This window comes from Odontomachus brunneus, unplaced genomic scaffold (assembly GCF_010583005.1).
Source record: "Odontomachus brunneus isolate Ranch 3 - 2012 unplaced genomic scaffold, Obru_v1 Obru_scaffold_060, whole genome shotgun sequence".
Lineage (NCBI taxonomy): Eukaryota > Metazoa > Arthropoda > Insecta > Hymenoptera > Formicidae > Odontomachus > Odontomachus brunneus.
The window spans coordinates 1,404,799-1,426,563 of record NW_022639510.1 but is presented as its reverse complement, the minus strand read 5'-3'; the positions used below and the strand labels follow the sequence as shown (position 1 = coordinate 1,426,563).

At 36.6% G+C, this 21,765-nt stretch overlaps 1 protein-coding gene across 5 annotated transcripts in view; it reads left to right on the top strand.

Annotated features, from left to right (window-relative positions):
• Positions 1-21,765, top strand: part of LOC116846081 (ABC transporter G family member 23) — a 120,851-nt gene that overhangs the window by 74,059 nt on the left and 25,027 nt on the right. For 4 of the 5 annotated variants that reach the window (XM_032819483.1, XM_032819479.1, XM_032819484.1 and 1 more), the window contains 3 exons: positions 5,787-6,029; positions 13,959-14,273; positions 15,423-15,530. In XM_032819483.1, coding sequence (XP_032675374.1) covers positions 5,787-6,029; positions 13,959-14,273; positions 15,423-15,530 — 666 coding nt within the window. Of the gene's footprint in view, positions 1-3,641; positions 3,949-5,498; positions 5,698-5,786; positions 6,030-13,958; positions 14,274-15,422; positions 15,531-21,765 lie in introns of those variants that run through there. The other variant, XM_032819480.1, reaches the window with a different exon arrangement.

Here is a 21,765-nt window from a genome sequence, read left to right as displayed (position 1 = left end):
ATAAAAAAGTTTACATTTCCTTAAAATCTTAGTTTTTATGAAAGTAATTATTTACTCAATTCAAATTAACGTTCAACGTTAATATACTCTCTATATACTAGAGTTAACTTACTAGCATTCAGAATGTATTTTTAATAAATTTGATAGGATATATAATGAATTTGTAATAAATTTATGGCTGCATAAACTTATGACACATTTATAAAATTTACTTAATGCTATTATTTTTTTCTGTGTGTATGAAAGAAGAAGCATCGTGTGAGGACTTCTAGCTTCCGCGGAAAAGTTCAACAAGATTTTCTAATTAACCACAGTCCGTCGGAGAATTGCATCTCTCCAGAATTTCAACGCAAGATTTCATCAGCGACATACTCGTTATTGAATATTGAACGTTTCCACAGAGTCACGTTTCTTTGTATCTTTTGCTCGATCGAGTTCTCATTCAAAGCCAAGATGTCCTTTCTTGGAAGAGCGCGTGTGCGCGGAATGCGGAATGTATCAATCGCGAAATCGCATTCCGCGAACGAAATCAACGTTAATGACGTATTTCGCGAGTCAGATAAAGTATTGCAACTTATTCAAGTGACAAAAAATAGTATAAATACACACGATACGCGGTAGTCGCCACAGCTAACAATAGCTAATAACTGCGATTAAAAAGTAAGTCGTGATCGATGATAAAGTTGATATTATTATGCATCACATTAATGACGGGATGTATATTAGAAGGTCATTAGGCCAGTGCCGAGATATTCCTGCGTTTCTCAATACACTCCAACGTATTCAGTGACTATTTTTAACATGTCGCAAACAAACGAGAACAAATATTTGACGCGCCGGAGCCGGCACGGTTCAAAATAATGAGCCATTTCCCTCAACTGTATTTGAAAACTAATCGCCATTTACGGAATAATTGTCCTTCGCGGCGGGAGAATGAAGGGTCAATAATTAAGCAGCAATTATCTTTACCATATAGTTTTACGGTAAATTAGTCTCATTAAAGAGTTGCCATATTATGGGGAAATAGTTAATAATTGTACACATTAACTTCTTAATTCAAGATGTCGACCAAGCGGAAAATTAATCTGACAATAATCAACTTAATCCAGTCTCTCTCTCTCTCTCTCTCTCTCTCTCTCACACACACACACACACACACAGAGAGTAAAAAATTTTATGTTAAATTTAACATATTCCACATGTCCCAGAAAGTCCACACAAATTTTGATATTTATTTAACATAACACGATAGAAAACACAAATATTATGTCAAAAAATTAATAAATAAAAAATGTACACAAACATTTTAAGCAAATTTTATTTAAAATTACTACATTTAAAATGTCAAATGTAACACCAAAAAAATGTTATTTTCACACCGACAAAAATATTTCAATAAATTTTTTTTTATTGTTTTTAAAAGAGGTGCTTTCTATAATTTTACCTAAAATCTTCTTAATTATGTGGCATGTAATTAATTTAGTTTTTAAAAATTTGAAATTTATAATATTAAAAATTTGAAAAACTTGCGAGGGGTGAAATCAAACTCGGAAACTCTGATTCGTAAGTATTGCCTTACCTTACTTGTTACAGAGCCTTCTGCTCTGATTGTAGACATACATCATGTATACCGTGAGAGCACAAAACACAAGAAAATTTTAACATGTGTACATAAGATTTTTTACCGCGAATGCGCAAAAAAGGTGATAACGACGATAAATTTCCAACGTATACCATTTTCTCTTAATTGATTCATTTGCCGCCAACTCTTTTCTCTCAAATCTTGCACCGGAGGAATTCCCCATCGCCTCTCTCTATCACAACGTAATCTTGCCATGTCGAATGAAACGCACGGAGCTCGCGAGGCGCTTTTTACGCGCAGACGCGATCGCGTTCGCCGCGATTCATTAATTACGGCGCGCTTTTTACGCGACTTTGCAGTAGCCAATCGTATGCAGCGAGTCGATCGCGACAAGGAGTAATTATCCGGAGCTGGAGGGTGTCGTTACATCGCGCGCGTTTCCCTTCATGCGCGTAACGCGCGCACCGCGCCTGATGAATAGATACGCGCAAATGTTCTTCAAGGAAAACCTACAAATTTTCGCCGCGTACAGAAAGCATTTGCAAATACCGCTATCGCCGTCGCCACTATCGTCGCATAATACACATTAGTATCGCCGTAGCCCGTCACTTTTACGATCACTAAAATAACCATCCGTAAAAAAAGAAACTATAACACCTAACTCAGATATTGTAACGATAAACCCACGAGATACACCGTCTGCTTGCGTAATATAAAGTTGCACATGTTTCCGTCGTCGTAACACATATCCTTTTTCTCTCTTTCTCACCCAATAAGCGGCACATGTTCGGTACTTTCCTCGATTAGATCGGGGATAACGGACCACCTAGATTGCTATTCGTTAATCAATTGTCCGAGCTAGTTCAGACATTCAGTCTTATGTAACTGGCGATAGTTTCAATTTCTGCGAGATAAACACGAAGCGTGTGAAGAGAAACAGAGAGACAGAGAGAGAGAGAGAGAGAGAGAGAGAGAGAGAGAGAGAGAGAAAGGAAAGGGGAAAGGGAAAGAGACCTATCGATGTTTTAATACAAAGAAATTAATTTTTCGTGATAACGAGAAAATAGAAAATCATAGTTACGAGGAGCTAGTTCTTGTATTCTCCGAGGAAAATTTGCATTCCTTTAACGATTTAATCCTTGAATCCTTTATTTCATAAGTCAACCCTTTATTCAGACTTAAAGAAATTTCGGGGAAGACATACTTGAATGTGTGTGTGTGTGTGTGTGTTTGAATGAAGTGAGCGATATCTTCTGAGTGCAGTGTGATATGTTTTTGAAATGTTTTTTTCGTCATTTATAATCGATACACTGTATTGCTTATACGGCGAAAATCGAAACTATTGAGACACCGACAAGCCAAACAGGTAGCCTGATGTTGTTCCCGAGCAACATCGATTTTTCATGAACCATAATGCAAGAACGATAGATGTAGGACGCATTTATTCAGCGTTGTTGCTCTGGAACAACATCAGGCTACCTGTTTGGCTTGTCGGTGTCTCAATAGTTTCGATTTTCGCCGTATAAGCAATACAGTGTATCGATTATAAATGACGAAAAAAACATTTCAAAAACATATCACACTGCACTCAGAAGATATCGCTCACTTCATTCAAACACACATACACACACATTCAAGTATGTCTTCCCCGAAATTTCTTTAAGTCTGCCGAATGAAGGGTTGGCTTGTAACAGCCGCGGAGAATGTCCACGACGCGAGCTCGCGCGCACGCGCGTGCGCGAAAGTTCGCCTTGAGAAAGGGAAATCGCGAGGTAAATCGCCGAAATCGCGCGAACTAGCGCAAGAATTCACGCTCGCTCGGCTTTTGCGCGTGCAAGCCACCGCTGCCAAGCCTGCACCCGCTGCGCACGCGTTATGTATTCCGCATCCACGTGTGCATGAGCGCACGCGTACGTGCATCCACGCGCGCACACAGCCACGTGGCCGATCAAATAGGTAGGCACAGGTGAACGAGTACGTACGTACGTACACCTGCACGCGCGATTTACACACACGAGTGACACACATGGGAGCGCGCGTCGACGCGTTGCCCAATGAATTGCCGCGCGCGTCAGCGAAAAGAAAGCCGCGGCCGGCACGCCTGTTGCGTAACACGCCGCGTCGCTTCGACTCTTTCCATACCGCGCAATCCGGGCCGAGATTTACAGAATCGTTCTTCGCAATAAGCATGTATGTGTGTGTAAACACACGCAATTATTTCGCGAATGGACGCGCGCGATTTTAAGGTTGCTGCGTCGAACCTACGTATCAATGCGTTGTCTTGACGCGCTGCGAAAACATACTTGAAAATTTATTCATGGGATTAAATTTTACTTATAGAAATAAACTTTGTAGGAGAGACCGAGGTTAGTTGACTACAGAGATAAGTTTGCAAAACCAGTTATTTCTATTATTTTGTAACAATCTATAAAATTAAGTAAGCAAGATCTTTTAATATGTCAAAGATGGCTTTGAAATCTCTGTTTGCTTGATTCTGAAATCTGTTAAAGAACAATAAAAATAATCGACTTTGCCAACTTACCTCGCAGTCAAATAGCTCTGGCCTCCCCTATCTTATAAATAAATTTCCAAGTATTTTTTCTTAGTATATCGATATGAAAGGTGTATTTCGAGTTTTGGAGGCTAAAGCTGAAAACTGTACCGACAGAATACTAACATTTTTCTGTAAAGTTTATATCGTGGTAGTAATACAGAATTATAAATGCTTTTACGCAATGAAAATATGTGCAAAAATAAATAGGAATATTACTCAATATGTAACGAAAACAAAAAAAAATTAATGTAAAATCTCAAGCTGTCAATTAACGCAATATTTTCCTAATATAAAAGTTCCGCAGCTTGTACGTACTGAAAGTGTGGATACTCCAAACAGAAAAATGTTTAAAAACATTGCTGTATTTTCGCCTCTAAATTCAAAAGCTTAAAAAATATCGAAATAGTTTGCAAGAAAATTTCTACATATGCATGATTAGATTTTCCGCTGAATATGATGAAACAAAGCAACATATATTTACGTAAGATATGTACAAGAAATATAAAAAGATAGCTCTGCGTGATCGACATTGTTCAAGTTCGACATCATCGACTTCATCCTCTTAACAAAAGCGAACGAAAGAGCTTTTAAGAGATAAAGTTTCATTCTTGGGTTTACGATAATTTGAGTTCGACTTAGTACGAGTTAGTTTGATTAAGATCGAAAAAGATATGATAGATATAAGCATTTATATATAAACATAGACATATCTTTATTATTCATGATAGTGAATAACTCAATGCTATCCGATAAGAAATCGAGTAGAGTAGAGTAGAGTAGAGTTAAGAAAACGTAGCGAATAGTATATGTATAAAAATTAACAATATCAGGTAATATAGTTTTGTAAAATATGTAATATTACAAAACAATGAGTTATTATGAGTAAAATATATAATATTATAAAACAATAAGTTGTCACATTATAAAAAAATTAGAAACACTAAATTAAATTATGAAAAAGTATCATGTATTTGTGAAATATCCAAAAGTAGAAACCAATTATTCTAACCTATTATTAACCAAGATATTCTGTTTAGATTGTGTTGCCAATTTTCTAACATACGTTAGAAAATTTTTCTATAATGCTTCTATTAGCTTCTAATTTTTCTATAATGTAATAACTCATTGTTTTGTAATATTATTGTTACATATTTTACAAAACTATATTACTTGATATTGTTAATTCTTATACATATACTATTCGCTACGCTACCCTAACTCTACTCTGCTCTACTCGATTTATCGGACAGCGTTGAGTTGTCATGAATAATGAAGGTACTAGATGATTGTGTCTATCATATCTTTCGGTCCTAGTAAAACTAATTCGTACTAACTCGAATTATCGTAAACACCCCTTGTCAGCTATCAAAAATGGAGCGTGTCCTCAGTTCTCGCGCGCGCTTCTTCTGTCAAAACCCGATCCACCCTTACGAACGCGCTGCAATCAGCACGTGGCACACTCGTCCGCACTCCCATCTCTCGTTGTACTTTTACACGTCACATTGCTAGTGTTTCGCACAAGCGACTCCGCGAAGAAATCCCGGCCGAGCGCTGCACACGCGTACGTACGAAATTGCACAAGATATTGCATGCGATTTGTGACATCCTTCGCGTAATTTATCGTTACCGTCATGTTCGCTTCTATTGCAGCGACGGAGCTGCGGACGCCGAAGGTCTCACGAACGCGAACACGATGCAAAGCAACGCGGACAGCAACGTGGACCTGACGATGGTGACGTCGAGCACCGTCCTGGCGACGCCAGGGCTGAACAACCCCTCGTGGAATCGTCAGCAGGCGGTCAGCGTCAGGCACGCCTTCAAGATCTACGGCAGCACCAAAAATCCGAACCACGTCATACAGAATCTCAGCATGACGGTTGCCAAGGGCTCGATGTGAGTGTGTTAATTATATTTATCTAATTGAGACTAAGCGATCTAAACATCCGTATGACATTCCCGTGGCGATCGTGATCTTACAATTTATTAATCTATGTATGCAAAGTAGTATGTCTGTCAATATCTGTCTATTTCCTAATGCACTTCTAAACTCTTTATCTGATTTGGACCAAAAAGTGCGGCTAAGTTTTGCCTCTTTTCCGTAGGATTTTATAAAACCTTGAATATTCCAATAAATGACACATCGATTTGAAGCTTAGATAATGAAGGATTTGAAGTTACGAGTAGATATATATATAAAGAATATAAAATTTTAATATATTATTCTCGTAGTCGCTTGAGAGATAAACGATCCAAAAGATTGGAATAGCAACAAACAGCCGTACTATTGCGATTGCAACTTTTTGTACTGTTTATGTAATAAACAGAGAGACTTTATATCCTTAATCTACTCGACATAAGCTTCAAATTGATGTATCATTAACTGCAATATGCAAAGTTTTTGTAAAAGAAGAATATGCAAAATTTTTGTAAAAATCCCTCCGATTTTATCTCTTTGGCATTTTATGATAATCCAGGCAACGTCGAATAGTCTCAGCTAAAAAATATTCTCAATAATGTATAGCCATATTATTCGGATTAATTCAAGCTATTTTCGACACGTTTTATATACTGAGAAAATAAATGTCTAAGAAGTAAAAAAATATTTATTCGGTCCATTTAATAACATATTTATTCTCAGATCTATTCTTTTATTTAAATAAAACAAACAATTGTTTAAAACGCTGAGGTTTTAAGAAAACACATATTTCTTTTCTTGAAAAATATTTTATATTAGTACAAATAAATACGTTATTAATGTCCACCGAATAAATACTTCATAATTCTTAGATATTTTTCAGTGTAATATCTACGTTCGTGTACTTTTCATCGCGGTTCTACTTGACCTAATAAAACTTCTTTGCGATTCGCTTTGCAGATTTTCGCGATTTACTCGTTGAAAACGCTTAAACGTATCGGAATGAACGAATAATGATGTGTATGGTAACAACAAAACATAAGGTATAAATGATGAATACGCATAAAAAGATATAGGTGAAGAATGATCATAATTACACAACTCGATGACATAAGTCGCACGTGCCTTTCTGAATATCATAATAATAGAGACCGTTCACGGCTGTATGTTCTCTTCGGACGATTAAAAAAACAATATTAAGATATTCTCGCTAAAATATTCTTCTTCGTAACGAATATAATGATATTCCTTTTTTCTTTCTCTCTATCTCTCTCTATATTACGTATACATTTTATTATACCGCACGCTACGAATTTACGTATATCGCCTTGCCATTAGGATTGCCTAACTTCCTGGTACCGATACTTCTTCTCTCGTAATCCAACTCGAAATAAAGAAAATTGTATAGTTATGCGATTCCGCTGCGCGAATAATGTCTCGAGAAAGCGATACGCGGCAATCTTATTATCTACCTTAATGAGTCATTTAGCGGAACGATGATTAACTCCCGCAAACTCCGGCCGCATGCATTAATTAATATGACGCGATTCGTGCCGGCAGTGCCGCGAGATCGCGATTTGCGATAAGGGATTCCGAAGGGGGACGGGTCATCGTGTTATAACAGTTATTTCATAACAACAATGTGTCCTGCAGCTACCAGGAAATTAAAGCACACTCGACCGAGCTGTAATTTCAGTTATAATTGTTAGAGCTTATTTCGTAATCATCGTACGATCGAGACGTGCGATTACATTGTAGCGTTATCCGCGTTAACCTAAAGTCAAAAGTAATCGCACGTTGCAGATTACGCGAAGTGCATCGAAGTGTGCACGATCGCACCTCTTTAACTCTCTCTTTCTGTTCCCCTCCCCCCTCTCTTTCCCTCTCTTTCTCTCGTTTCGTCTCGATTTGACACACTGAAAGAAAAATATCTAATAAATAAAAAATATTTCTCCGATGGATGCTAATAATATATTACTTAAATCTAAATTCTTTTTTTTAAGTGAAACGAACAATTGCTTTCATGAAAAACTAAGATTTTGAAAAAATATATGTTTTCTTATTTAAAGAAATATTTTATATTAGTAAGTAAACATAAGTGTAAATATATTATTAGTACCCACACTGAGAAAAAATATTTGAAAATTTATTTAGGGGATATGAAAGTTATTTTTATGAAATAAAGTTTATTTCTATGGAATCATTGCTTGAAATAATTTCTGAGAAATTATTTCTCGAAATAATTTCTGTGAAATTTCTTAACGAAATAATTTCTGTAAAATTTTTTCTCGAAATAATTTATATAAAATTTCTTTTTGAAATAATTTCTGTAAAATCATTTTGAAATAATTCCTGTGAAATTTGTCCTCGAAATAATCTCTGTGAATTTTTTTCTCGAAATAATATCTGTGAGATTATTTCACACGAATAAACTTTATTTCGCAAAAATAAACTTAATATGCCACAAATATATTTTCAAATGTATTTTTTCTTATGGTGCACCGAATAAATGTTTTCTATTTCTTAGATATTTTTTCTCTCAGCGCAGAAAGACGAGAGTTACGTCGGTATGCGGGGCATATGTAACATATGTCGGAACAAATCACACAACGGTAATGCTTACGAGCGTGCAAAATTACACGGCGAAACGCGGAACGTTAATCGCGCAACCAGCCGATGGCTGAACTGGACTGATTAGAAGCAATTAGCTCATTAGCGCCTTTCGTTTACGAACGAGGACGTTTCGACGGGACACGTTCTTATCATATATTTCCTTGAGGCTCTGTACTCCAACACAGATTCAAATTTCGTTTTTACTTCGGTGCTTGACAAAACCTCGACACGTGTGACATAATTCTCGATTTTAATGAATTAGTATTAAATCGCGACTTTTTCTCAAATAGATTTCCGGGAACTTTTCAGAAAAAAAAGAGAAGAAAAAATAAGATGTTAGACGAGAGTTCAGATTTTGTGTAACTCAAGCTGACTCGCATCGAATGTTTTGAGTCTGTCTCTCGTATAACAGTTAATGTCGATATGAACATGACTTGTAAATAAAAATAATCTTTATCAACGATGCGAGAAACAAGTTTGCGGAAAATATCGCGGATGCGAACCAAAGTGTTTTGCTTTTTTAATGTTTGATCGTTCACGGCCGCTTATAATAATCGCAATTATTTTTTACACTCCCGGCACAGAGCCGACACCACAAGAAGGATCTTTATTTGCAAAAATGTCGCCGCGTTTTTCAACTAACAGACGTTTATGTAAGACTAATTAAAGTTGTCACAGCTTCTTATGTACCATAATTAGCGATTAATACTCAATTATGCCCAATTATATACTTGCGTTGACTATCGATCGCGCGAGTCTCTATGTTCGTCGAGACATAACGTTGAATGAACTTGTCCCAACCCACGCGAACCAAATCTCAAAGATTCCGACAGATAGCTTTCGTAATATTGGATTAGTCAAAGAGTTCAGTCCGGTGTTTTATTTCAATCTTACTTCATCGCGAGCATACAGCGAGAACGAATTATTCATCAACCAAATGATCGTTGTCCGCGTTCATTCGCCAAAGTTTTGCCAGCATACATATAACTTAATCGTTGTTGAGAAGAGAATGGCCGAAAAGAAGGCAAATAATCATCAAAGAAGGCAAAAATGAAATCGAATTTTTTTGAGTAGCTCAATAAATCGTAGCACTTATGCATTATAATTGACCGACTCGCTCTGTTATATAATCTAATATAATCTTATGTATTGAGTTGATCCATAAATTCGTACCAATTTTTATCTAGTTGGCACCTGTATATTGGTATTAGAGGAATAGTTCCATACACAGTTGGCCATCTATGTATGCGCTTTGATAGCTGATATTTCAGAACATATTTGTGATGTAAGTGAAAGTATTTAAAGGAGCACAGCTGTCTTTGTTATAGCTTGAAAATGGAAGGGTGAGTTTTGACGATGCATTATACTTTCTTACTTCCATAAAAATTGTTACACTGAGAAAAAATTTACTAAATTTCAAAAAACATTAGTTTGGACAATACTGTGAAGATATTTATTTAAATTAAGTAATTATTTTCTAAAATTAAAGAAACAAATTTATATTTAAAACTTCTTTATTTAATTTTAGAAAATAATTACTTAATTTAAACAAATATCTTCACAGTACTATCCAAACAAACGTTTTTTGAAATTTAGTAAATTTTTTTTTTTTAGTGTAGAGTTTGTCTGGGATGTTTCTTTCGCCTACTATATTCATCCTATATTGCTCTTTGATCATCTCTTTGATCCCTTTGATCATTATTTGTTTCGCTTATTACAAAAATATTTTGATAATATAAATTTAGCTTCTTTAGAATCACTTGGAACGTTTCTTTACCGAAAAACCACAAAAGTTTTATAAGAAAAGAATTATGAAGTTGCATGAAAGATTGTCGGACAAAACAGCGCGTATATTATAGATTTAAATTGTTTTTAATAACAGTAAAATAAACTTCAATTTCGTTTATATAAAATATGTACGAATTTATAGATCAACCTAATAATTTGTGGGGCTTATATACCGAAAAAATATCTTAAAAATAAAATATGTTTATTTTAATGAATAATAATAATATATATATATATTTACTCAAATCTAAATTTTCTTTTATTTGAATAGAATAAATAATTGCTTTCATGAAAAGCTAAGGTTTTAAGAAAATATACATTTTCTTACTTGAAAAATATTTTGCACCATAATAGATACTGAGAACGAAATACTTGAAAATTTATTTATGGAACATAAAACTTATTTCTGTAAAATAAAGTTTATTTCTGTAAATAAACTCTATATCCCATAAATAAATTTTCAAGTATTATTTTCTCAGTGCATAAGTAAATATGTTATCAATACCCAACGAATATTTTTCATTCTTTAGATATTCTTCCTCTCAGTGTAGTGTCACGAAATTTTATCGATGTCTATATCGATAGATTTTTAAAAGTTCTGTTAAATACAACCGCGAAAATTAGTTTAATATTTTTTATTTCTCGCTTGTATTAGAAAGTATGTTCATATCGAGTGAGTCGATAACTATTGTCATTTTGTATATCTTCGAAGCAAAAAAAAAGATGATCTTTAAATTTTTGAAGCTATTTCACTTAGAAAAAAGTTTCTTATGGTGGTTACGCTTTTTATTTCCTGGGAGAAGTAATTTCAAAGATCTTAAGATCATCTTTGTTTTTTGTTTCGAAGTAGCAATAGTTACTGACCTATCCTATATATAACGAAATTACGAATAAAAGGCAATTTTCATAAGATTATTAACGAAGGAAATTAGACTGTGCGCTCAGAAAAGGCCGATGACGGCAAAAAACGTGAGAAACACGAAGGAAAAATGCGAAGGAAATAGCGGTGACGTGTGTATATTCTACTCACGAAAGAGAATAAATTCGATGACAAATTAGCGTGATTCAGTAGAAGTCCGAAGGCAACGTCCCAGGTCGTGTTCCCGATTTCCACTTCGTAGCAAACGGTTACGTCACGCGTAAGTTCGCATCGCCTTTAGACGACTCGACCGGCGTAATTTAAATTTGATTGTTCCTTTATTGTGATTACCTCGATGCATTCTCATGACAAGCCGCGCGCGCCTTCGGGATGATGCTAGTCTCGTGTTGCACGATACATGTATTTCGCGACCGAGATTGGCCCGTATTAATAGTTACTTGAAATCTCTCTCGAATAAGATACTCAGATTTCAGTTCAGAGTTAGATGAAAGTTTCTTAGTTGAATCGCGATTATACATATATTATATTATGATTCAACTGAAAAATTTGGATCTAACTTTAAATAAAAATCTGGATATTTTACATGAAATTTCAAGTGACAACTTATAATGCTTTACTTCTCTTTTTTGAGAGTTTATTAGTCATGCAAACTGTCTTAACGGAAAGTTCAGTCCAAACGGAAATAAGAATTAGATTGAATTAATCGAATGTGTGGGAAAATTAGTGCGAACTCGTCGCTCGGAGATCTTTTCTTTTCCGCTTATTCACCTCGATTTTCTAAACACTTGTAAAATATTCCCCGTCGTCTTACCGATCACCTCATCTCACTTTCCTAATTTAAGGAATGCTGATCGACATTGACGATGATCAATTCGTTTTGAAAATATGACACACATGCTAAATGTGTGCCGCATACATGCCGTAAACATATTCCATCGGTACAAATAGATGAACCGGAATTCCGGTTAAAGTTGCCAGAATTCTGTTTAAAGTTTAAAGATTTTGATTAATACAAAACAAGATTTTTGGTTAACTACAACATCTTGTTTGGTTAATCAGAATCTCGTTAACTTGACCTGAATTCTGATAATTTCAACTGGAATTTTGGTTCGTTTATATTTCACCAAACATTTGATTAATCCAGCCAAGTCTTTGTTCTATTCATCTAAATCATATTTCCAGCAAAATCTCTGAAATCGTGTTTATGCGCGATTTGTGAATTTATGTATTTGCCCGAGCTTCAAGGAAAACGGACCTCTCGAGACTACCGACTGCACTTTTGTTCGTGTTCCTGCGATAATTGCACATGCAAATGACTCTGTTGATCCGCCCATTCATATTCAAAAATGTGACACGCGTGCTAAAAGTGCACGGTATGTATTTACAAATACATTTCATCGGTACGAATGAATTTCTCGATAAGCTCAAGGGAATATTTTCAACGGGACATTTCGCAAAATTAGCGCGAACTCGCCGCTCGGAGATCTTCTCTTTTCCGCTTATTCACCTCGAGTATTTTCTAAATACTTGTGAAATCCCCGTCGTTTTAGCGATCACCTCATCTCTCTCTCCTAATTTAAGGAATGCTAATCGACATTGACGATGATTCGTCAATTCGTTTTGAAAATATGACACGCATGCTAAGTGTGTGTCGCATACATGCCGTAAACATATTCCATCGGCACAAATAAATGTTTCAATACGTTCAGGGAAATGTTTTCGACGAAGCATTCCACAAAATTCACGCGAATTCACCGCTTGATAAGATACTGTATCTTTTACTTTACCTTACCTTACTTTAAGAGTGCACAAACGAAAAATGTTATAGTCAAAATTACGTTAAAATTCCTTTTTGCAATATTTCTTGTTAAGCTACACTACCCTAAAATAGTAGTATAAATCACTATAGAAATAGTAAAAATTCGGTAATCTACCTGATGTACGATATAACGAAACATTCAAATAATTATAATAATTTTCAAACGTACATAACATTTTTAAACAAACATATAGTAATTTCGTATCATAATATTGTATTATGACAAGATTACAAAAATTTCATAGTAATTTTTACTACAATATTATCTTCCTCCGTGTATTTTCGAAGTAAGGAAGATCGGGACTATGTGGCCCTAGAGATATGTTACTCTTTTTTTGTATCCATATGCTTTTTTAATATTTATCTTGGGAGGAATAATGGTAAAAAATCGCGAAATGGTCCTTTCACATAAATATTTTTCCCCGAGTTTCATTAAAATCAGAATAATATCACAGTTAAGAAATAACTACGCTACTAGGGACAACTGAACACGGTGCCAGGTCAAGATGTTTCTGTTGCTATACGTTCGTATTTTGGTTAAAAAACAAAATATACGATCGTGTAATAAGATCGTGGCGAGTATTAATCCATAGAAGTAGTTTGCCTCTATTATATTTCTATAGTCAGTCATATCAGTTAGTTGCCTGAGAAGTTGTAACTTCGAAATTCTAAAATATAGGATATCTAACTACAGTTTTGAAATTATTCTCGTCGTCTTACCGATCGCCACGCTTCTTTTTCTCGCGACTCAATTAATAATCGACACTGACAACGAGTAAAAATTATTGTTTGAATTGTTCACGCTAGATACGGGTTGTTGGGCGCCAGCGGATGCGGCAAGACCACGCTATTGTCCTGCATCGTCGGCCGAAGGAGATTAAATTCAGGCGAGATCTGGGTGTTGGGTGGCAAACCCGGGACGAAGGGCTCCGGCGTGCCGGGCAAAAGGGTCGGCTACATGCCGCAGGAGATTGCTCTTTACGGCGAGTTCACCATTCGCGAGACCATGATGTACTTCGGCTGGATATTCGGAATGTGCACGGCCGAGATTGTAGAGAGGCTGCGCTTCTTGCTACAATTTCTCGACCTGCCTTCGCAGAATCGCTTGGTGAAGAATCTCAGGTATGAATGCGTTTGCGGTCGCGATCTTCTGCGATCGATTTCTGCTGAACTCGTAAGCGCGCGCGCAAGAACAAGGACAGATCTCAAATTTCACGCATATTTTGCAATTTGCACGGAGAACAAAATTTGGCTGTAGTAAATACTAATGCTTGAACACTCATGAACTCCCGCATAGAAAATTTCTTGGGATCTAATCCGATTTCCCAAAATAATTATGGATTCTAGTTAAAAGTATAATATTTCAAACTTCAAACGCGATTCTAAATGGGGAAATGCAAAGTTTTCCCAATAATTTTCATAATTTTTCTATGTTAGAATTGAAGAAAACAAGTTGACTTTCCAAGTAATCGTATTAGTCAATAAAATATTCAAAGTATTTTACAGATATTCGTATAAGAATAGTATAAGAATGTTGGTATAAGAATGGGATTTCCCTTATTTAATACCATATATCGACATTACTGAAAAGTGTAGGTTCCCGTAATACTTTTATTTCGATTCTTAGACAGAAAATCCATGTTTGGAACAAAAATGAATTTTCCAATTGATATCGTGGTGGGATAATCAATTTTGGAACAAATTTTGGCATTTTGACCAGAATCTATGCTGCATCTGGGAAACTCTTGGAAAATTTCTACACGGGACTGGTATCTAACTCTGAACATTCTTATTGTTTTGGTCTTTAAATATAAATATTTAAATTTTTTTTCGAGATTAAAATACGTTGGTTCGTTTATCAAAACCAAATTACGTTAATACAGCCATACTTCTCTCTCCGTGTAGAATCTGACTGTATCTTTCAGAGACTGTATCTCGGGAATTACAATTTCATTTTGCATCTGATGATCGCATTCCACAGAACAAGACTCCCGATTTGTTTAGAGTGCATGTGACGTTTTTTATGTATCAAATCGTCATTTTACTTGTAACTAATCTTTTGTTGGATTTCTCAAAAAGCGATTTCTATCTATCCTCCCCTCCCCCCAAAGTAAATTCAAATTAGAAGAAATATCGAAGAAATATAAGACTCTCAACAGATCCTCCGAGATTTCATGAGAATATCGCCAATAAGATGAGATCGTCGTCGCGCCGCGTAATGTGGTAAATACAATTGTGAATAATAATATCGATCATTTTCCTCTCTGTCAGTGGCGGTCAACAGAGACGAGTGTCTTTCGCAGTGGCCCTCATGCACGACCCAGAACTCCTGATTCTGGACGAGCCAACCGTGGGCGTAGATCCATTATTAAGACAAAGGTACGTAACGCTATTTTTTCACTTTGAAGACTTTCGAGCTCCGCGAACGGGCCGAACGCACCGTGACTCATAATGCAGCTCGAGCAAGTGCAATGTTAATAACTAGGACAGCTGACTTTCATACGCGAGCCTCCATGATCCATCACGCGCGCGCGCGCTCCTGATCACCGTAATTAAATAACGTGACAGACCGTGTCCCAAACGAGCCGTCCACTCGAGTTTCCGGTCGAATGAAATTTCCCGTGTGGGAAAGCGCGCCACAACGGCGAAGTCGAGTCGCGCTCGTCCACGAATCGTCGTGAATTACGTATCGCCTTCGCTCTTTGCTGTTCCTCTCCATCGCGATCGCAATTCTGCTCGATGAACCGCGAAATCCCCCGTTGTCGTCCCTCCCTCCCCCTCCTCCACGGCTGCGATAAAAAGGAAACGAGGAAGGAAAGAGTGAATCCGAGATGATCGCGAGAATCCCCGCGCGCACTTTCGCTCGAAAATCTAAGCGTCGAGAGATCAAATCGCGCGCGCTGCTGGCTCTCGTGACCAATGCGCCGAATCGTAAGTCACGCTTTAAGCTTGACTTTAAGTGAAAGTATCGGCCGAACGGGGAGAAATGGAAATGGACACAAGCGCGTGCCGTCTCGCGCGCCGGCTCCTTCTCCAGCCGACGTTAAATCATCGGTCGCTCGTGTATTGAATAACGCGAATTTCTACGTGGAATACGCGACGGGGAGGAGCCGCGAGCGACGTGCGAAAAGGAGTTATCCTCATTAACGGCTCTGTCGAAGCCCTCGATGGCGCAACAAGGACGTCGCGCGTCCGAGTCTTTGATTTTTGGACTTTGGACACTAAACCGTAACTTCTGGAGCAGTGACTCGACGACGTAAAAATTTCCTCGAAAGCTATGACATCTAACAATTGTGTCTCGTATACATCGCATAATGCTTGGCCTTTGCTTTGGCAATTGCAAAGGAACAAGCAAAACGAGCGACGCTTTGAAACGCGCGCGTTTCGTCGCGTAAAATGAACGCGTTGGAAGCGCGATACTATTATTGAACACGAAAATAAACTGTTTGAGACTTTTAAATGACAATGATGCAGATACTTGTCGCAGGAGGAGGCAAGACAGAAGGCAAATTTTAAGGAAGTAAAAGTGGAAAATAGGAAACGAAGAGGAACTTTGAAAAATAATCATTTCCAAAGAAATTAAAAAATACATTGAGAAAAAAATATTTATTAAAATTTATTTGTGGGAGCACAGAAGGTCTATATACAAGGTGTCTCAGTTCGATTTCACAATCTCTCGTAAAATCGAGCTGAGTACTCTGTATTTATATTCGCAGAAATAAACCTTATCTCATAGAAATAAACTTTATATCCCACAAAGAAATTTTCAAGTATCTTTTTCTCAGTGCAGATAAATTCGCCAATTAAATTCCGAAAGAATTCGAAAGTCGCAAATTATCAATGCGAGGATAATCACAGAATGATTATTCTCTATCTTATTTCACGAGGAAACGCGAAATGTATCGTAAGGAAAAGTATCGCTTTCGTACGAGAACAAATTAGATGAGAAATTACTGAACGTTTCTGGTAATAATATCTCGCTGCCATAAGAGGAGATCATTCTCCTTAATCGCTACGTTGCGGCTGTCTGTCGCGCTTGGCTTCTGCCACGGTGCGATATTAATTCGCGCAAATATTTTCCGAGCATTTCCGAAGACGGTTTACGCGCGACGTAAATGGAACAAGAAAATGAAAGTGGCGCGAACGCGTTAAGAAGCGATTCGGCGTATCGGTCAGTTATGTGTGCATGTGGCGACTTTTCCAGACGCGTAATCGTGAATCATTCGTAGATCTTATTGAGGTGCGTGAGTTTTCACTGGAAGACGAAGTAAAAGTAATAATAGAACAAGCAAGAAACAAAAATGAGGCGATAGCGAGGTCTTCGGACGCTTTGCCTGATTATCTGAGGACCGTTATTAAGGAGATGCTGTGAAGTAGAAAATATTTTACAACAGAATACTGATATTTCTCTGTAAAATTTACGTCGTATTGGTTATACAGAATTACAAATGCTTTTACGCAATGAAAGTGCGTAAAATTAATTGGAGCGTTGCTCAATATGTGATGAAAACGAAAAAAAATTGTAATGTAAAATCTTAAGCGCGCTATCAGTTAGCGTAATATTTACCTAATTCAAAAGTTCCACAGCTTGTACATACCAAAAGTGTAGATGTTCCAAACACAAAAGTTTTGAAAAACATTACTATACCTTCGCGTCTGAATTCAGAAGCTTAAGAATATCGGAAAAGTTTGCAGAAAGATTTCTATACAGGCGTGATTAAGTTTATATATACAAGAAATATGAAAAGGATAGCGTGATTGTGTTAAGAGAATGCCAGAGCGAGCGACGAATTTGATAAGCGTCGATAACGTAGAGCGATCATCAAAAAGAAAACCGATTATCATCATTTACCGACGATCAAATTTATGTATACATAGATACTTATGGAATAAAGACGATCGTCAAATAGGCGCTAACATGATACCGCTATCATCTTTTTCACAGATGTTATGCAAGTGTGTGTGTTACGTTGTCATTTTAATTTTCTTACACATAGACGTTACGTAAATGTGAATGCCACGTTACCGATATTTGCATTCTCTCCAAAATAGGTCCTTTCTACTTTTCTGATGAATTTTTCAAACCGCTTGTGTACCAAAATGCATCAAAGAAAGAGTTTTTAGAGAAGAGTGTTGTAGGCGCAAGCGTAATTTGCGAATAATTTTTTGAAAAATACGTTACCTATTATTTGAGTTTCAATATAATTAGCAACGGTAATTTGAGATATCATTTTCATTTCGACCAATGTTACACTTTATTTTTGTATATAATTTTATCATATAAATTGAAGCAGTTAGTACGATGTAGTTTTTGAAAAATGAAATCAGTGTCACGATAACAAGAGTTCCACATCGTTTTCATCCTTGAGGTAGGAAAGCCCTATTTCATTTATGCATAAACTTTTACTATACAAAAGCATTTTTAATTTGGTCAAGTCAACACAAAGTATAAAACTTGTCGGAAAATGTCGTTGATGTGATACCGAATACCTTTGCAAAACTATTGTCTCGTGCTGATTCAACAAAATTAAAAATCTTTTTGCATGGTGAACGTACGAAAATGAAGCGGAGCGTCGTCAATATGAGACGAAAACGATAAAAAACAGTTACTATCACGACATCGAATCTTTCTACAAAGTTTACTTATTTCTACCTGCGTCGAATTAAAAACCCTTTTACACGGTGAAAGTACGTGCGAAAATAAAGCGGAGCATCTCACAATATGAGACGAAAACGATAAGAAACAGTTATTATCATGACATCGAATCTTTCTGCAAAGTTTACTTATTACTACCTGCATCGAATTAAAAACCTTTTTGCACGGTGAAAGTACGTGCGAAAATGAAGCGGAGCATCCCACAATATGAGACGAAATATAAGAAACAATTACTATCACGACATCGAATCTTTCTGCAAAGATTACTTCTTCCTACCTATCGTCGAATTAAAAACTCTTTTGCACGGTGAAAATACATGCGAAAATGAAGCGGAGCATCCCACGTGATTCGAGAGACGATGCAGAGCGAAATAGTCAAACTTCACGTCATTTTCGAAAATACATCTTTGCAAACGCGAAAATTACTTAAAAAAACTGTAAGATTATCCCAGAATGTGCTCTAAACACTAACACTATATAACCTAAATAACCTGCGGTAACATAACCGACTTTCGGCCAATGTCCGATGTTCTTATAATGCTACGTTGGATCCAACGTAATAAACGCGACTTCGGTCTATTGTAAAATTATATTCAAAATTCTAGGCGTGTTACTGAGGGAGTAGAGTGACATTAACAAACATTATCATCCAAGAGACGATACAGAGCGAAATACGCACACGTGACGTCATTTTCGAAAATACATCTTTGCAAACGCGAAAATTTCTTTGAGAAATTTCTTTAAAAAACTATTCCAGGCTTAACTAACTCGGCTCAATAATTTTGCGGAAATACAAAACTCATCGGTTCGAATCTCGACTTAATAATTTAGCGGATTCTCAAAATACATCGGTTTGAATCTCGGCTTAATATATAGAGCATAAAAAAGCATATATAACATGTACAGAGCATATAAATATGACATGTTGAAATATATCAATTTAATGTATCATCAAGAAATAATCCGATGAGAAGGAAGCCTGGCGAGTCGAAATTTCAATTGGCCATTGTTATGCAAGAATGATCCAATTCAAAAAAATTATAAGCTTTTATCAATGGATACTCCATTCACAATTTCTTTTTAATCTAAACAAAAAACTTCAAGTCTTATAGATACTTGAAATGAATTAAGAAACAGTTTTTTTATTTTTTACCAGTCGCGTCTTTTTGCACATTTTTCTAAGGATTGAGCTAGTCAGTACTCTTAAAGAAATGGAAATGCTTGACTCGTTGAACTACTATGAAAATCTTAGAGCTAAATTCTTTGGTTGGATCATTCTTACGTAACTTCGGCGAATTGCAAATTCCAATTCTTACTTTACTTCCCGTCGGACCCAATGCGATTTACGTTTACATGCATGCAATCTACGTAAAGTGACGCTTTGTATCTACTATATGAGCGTCTAAATTGAGCGCTCACCATTGCGCGTCGTCCCACGGTGTCCAGAGCCCACCAGCCATCTGTCGCTGCATCTGATACTGCAATGGTCTTCGCGTCCCACGTCGCCTATAATTCACTCCCGACCACGGTAATCTAACGGAAGTTTCACGAAAAATCTCGTCTTTTTTGGAGAATACATTCCGAGTTGCGAATTGCGTATAAAATATCGCGAACTGGAAGTCTTCGAGAAAATGGATAAACCGGCCTTTCGGATAAACGACGAGTATGTGCGACGATTTCAGCAACAGTCCGATCGAATTGTAATGTATCGCTTTGATACACACGCGAAGCGAATCGCTTACGAAGAAAACAGAATCCGCGAGCGAAGGGAGCACACGACGCGAAGACCGATCTCGCGAAATCTTTCGACACGTGGGTAAAGTAATCTGTACGAAATTCTCACGTACGACACGGAATATCCCTAATGTAACGTATCGATAGTGCAGCGTAGTAAGCTGCAATACAGCTCCGCAATATTTTTGCGGATAACAGCTCCGCAATACTTTTGCGAAGATAATTCCGCAATGTTTTTGCAGATAACAACTCCGCAATACTTTTGTGAAGACAATTCCACAATATTTTTGCGGATAACAGCTCCACAATATTTTTGCGAAGACAATTCCGCAATGTTTTTGCGGATAACAACTCCGCAATATTTCTGCGAAGTTCGCTCACGACTCTTCCGCAAATACGATCCGGTGATATTCGCAAATCTATCAAATTAATAATCACGAACGCGAGCGTGAATAAAAAATCAAAAACTATGAAAATTGTGACAATAGAGATAAAGATTCTATTCAAAATTCACACGAAAAAATATTATTGCGTGAGACGTCTGTCTTCGTTCGATGGAACTTGTCGCGCGCCACGTAAGTAAACAAACAACTGCTTGCATGTCTGACTTATGTACATCGCGTTTTTCGCGAGGGATCAACGCTCGCTAGCATTGTCTCTATTGTGTCCCGCGTTAGGAAACTCTAACTCTAAATGAAAAATTGAAACCTGAAAATTTTTCGATCGTGAAATTAATTTTGCAAGCAGTTTAATCACGTTAGATCGCTTAGCGTAGGTGCCACACGATATCGAATTTTACTTAATAACGAAGCACAAACTCTATGAAATGCAATCGCGATTCTCACTCACGCGAGAAAGAAAATTAAGAAAATTAACAACCGGCGGAAGATCTATGATACGGGTGATATAATTGCACATTTTCTGTGCCGCAATCCCTTTACGTATTGGCGCAATCTCTTTGTGCGTTGGCGCACCGCTCGAGACATCTAGAAGATTGCATTCAATGAAACTGAATAATTTTACAAAATTTTGAATGTTCGGAGCGTATACTCAATACTTTAAGCATCTATCAAATAGTGTTGGGGTTTGATTAATCAAAATTTCCTCCGACAAAAATCAATTCGACCAATCAATAATTTAAGTTAATCAATTTATAAATATATATATATATATATATATATATATATATATATATATATTGGGAGAAAAATACTTGAAAATTTA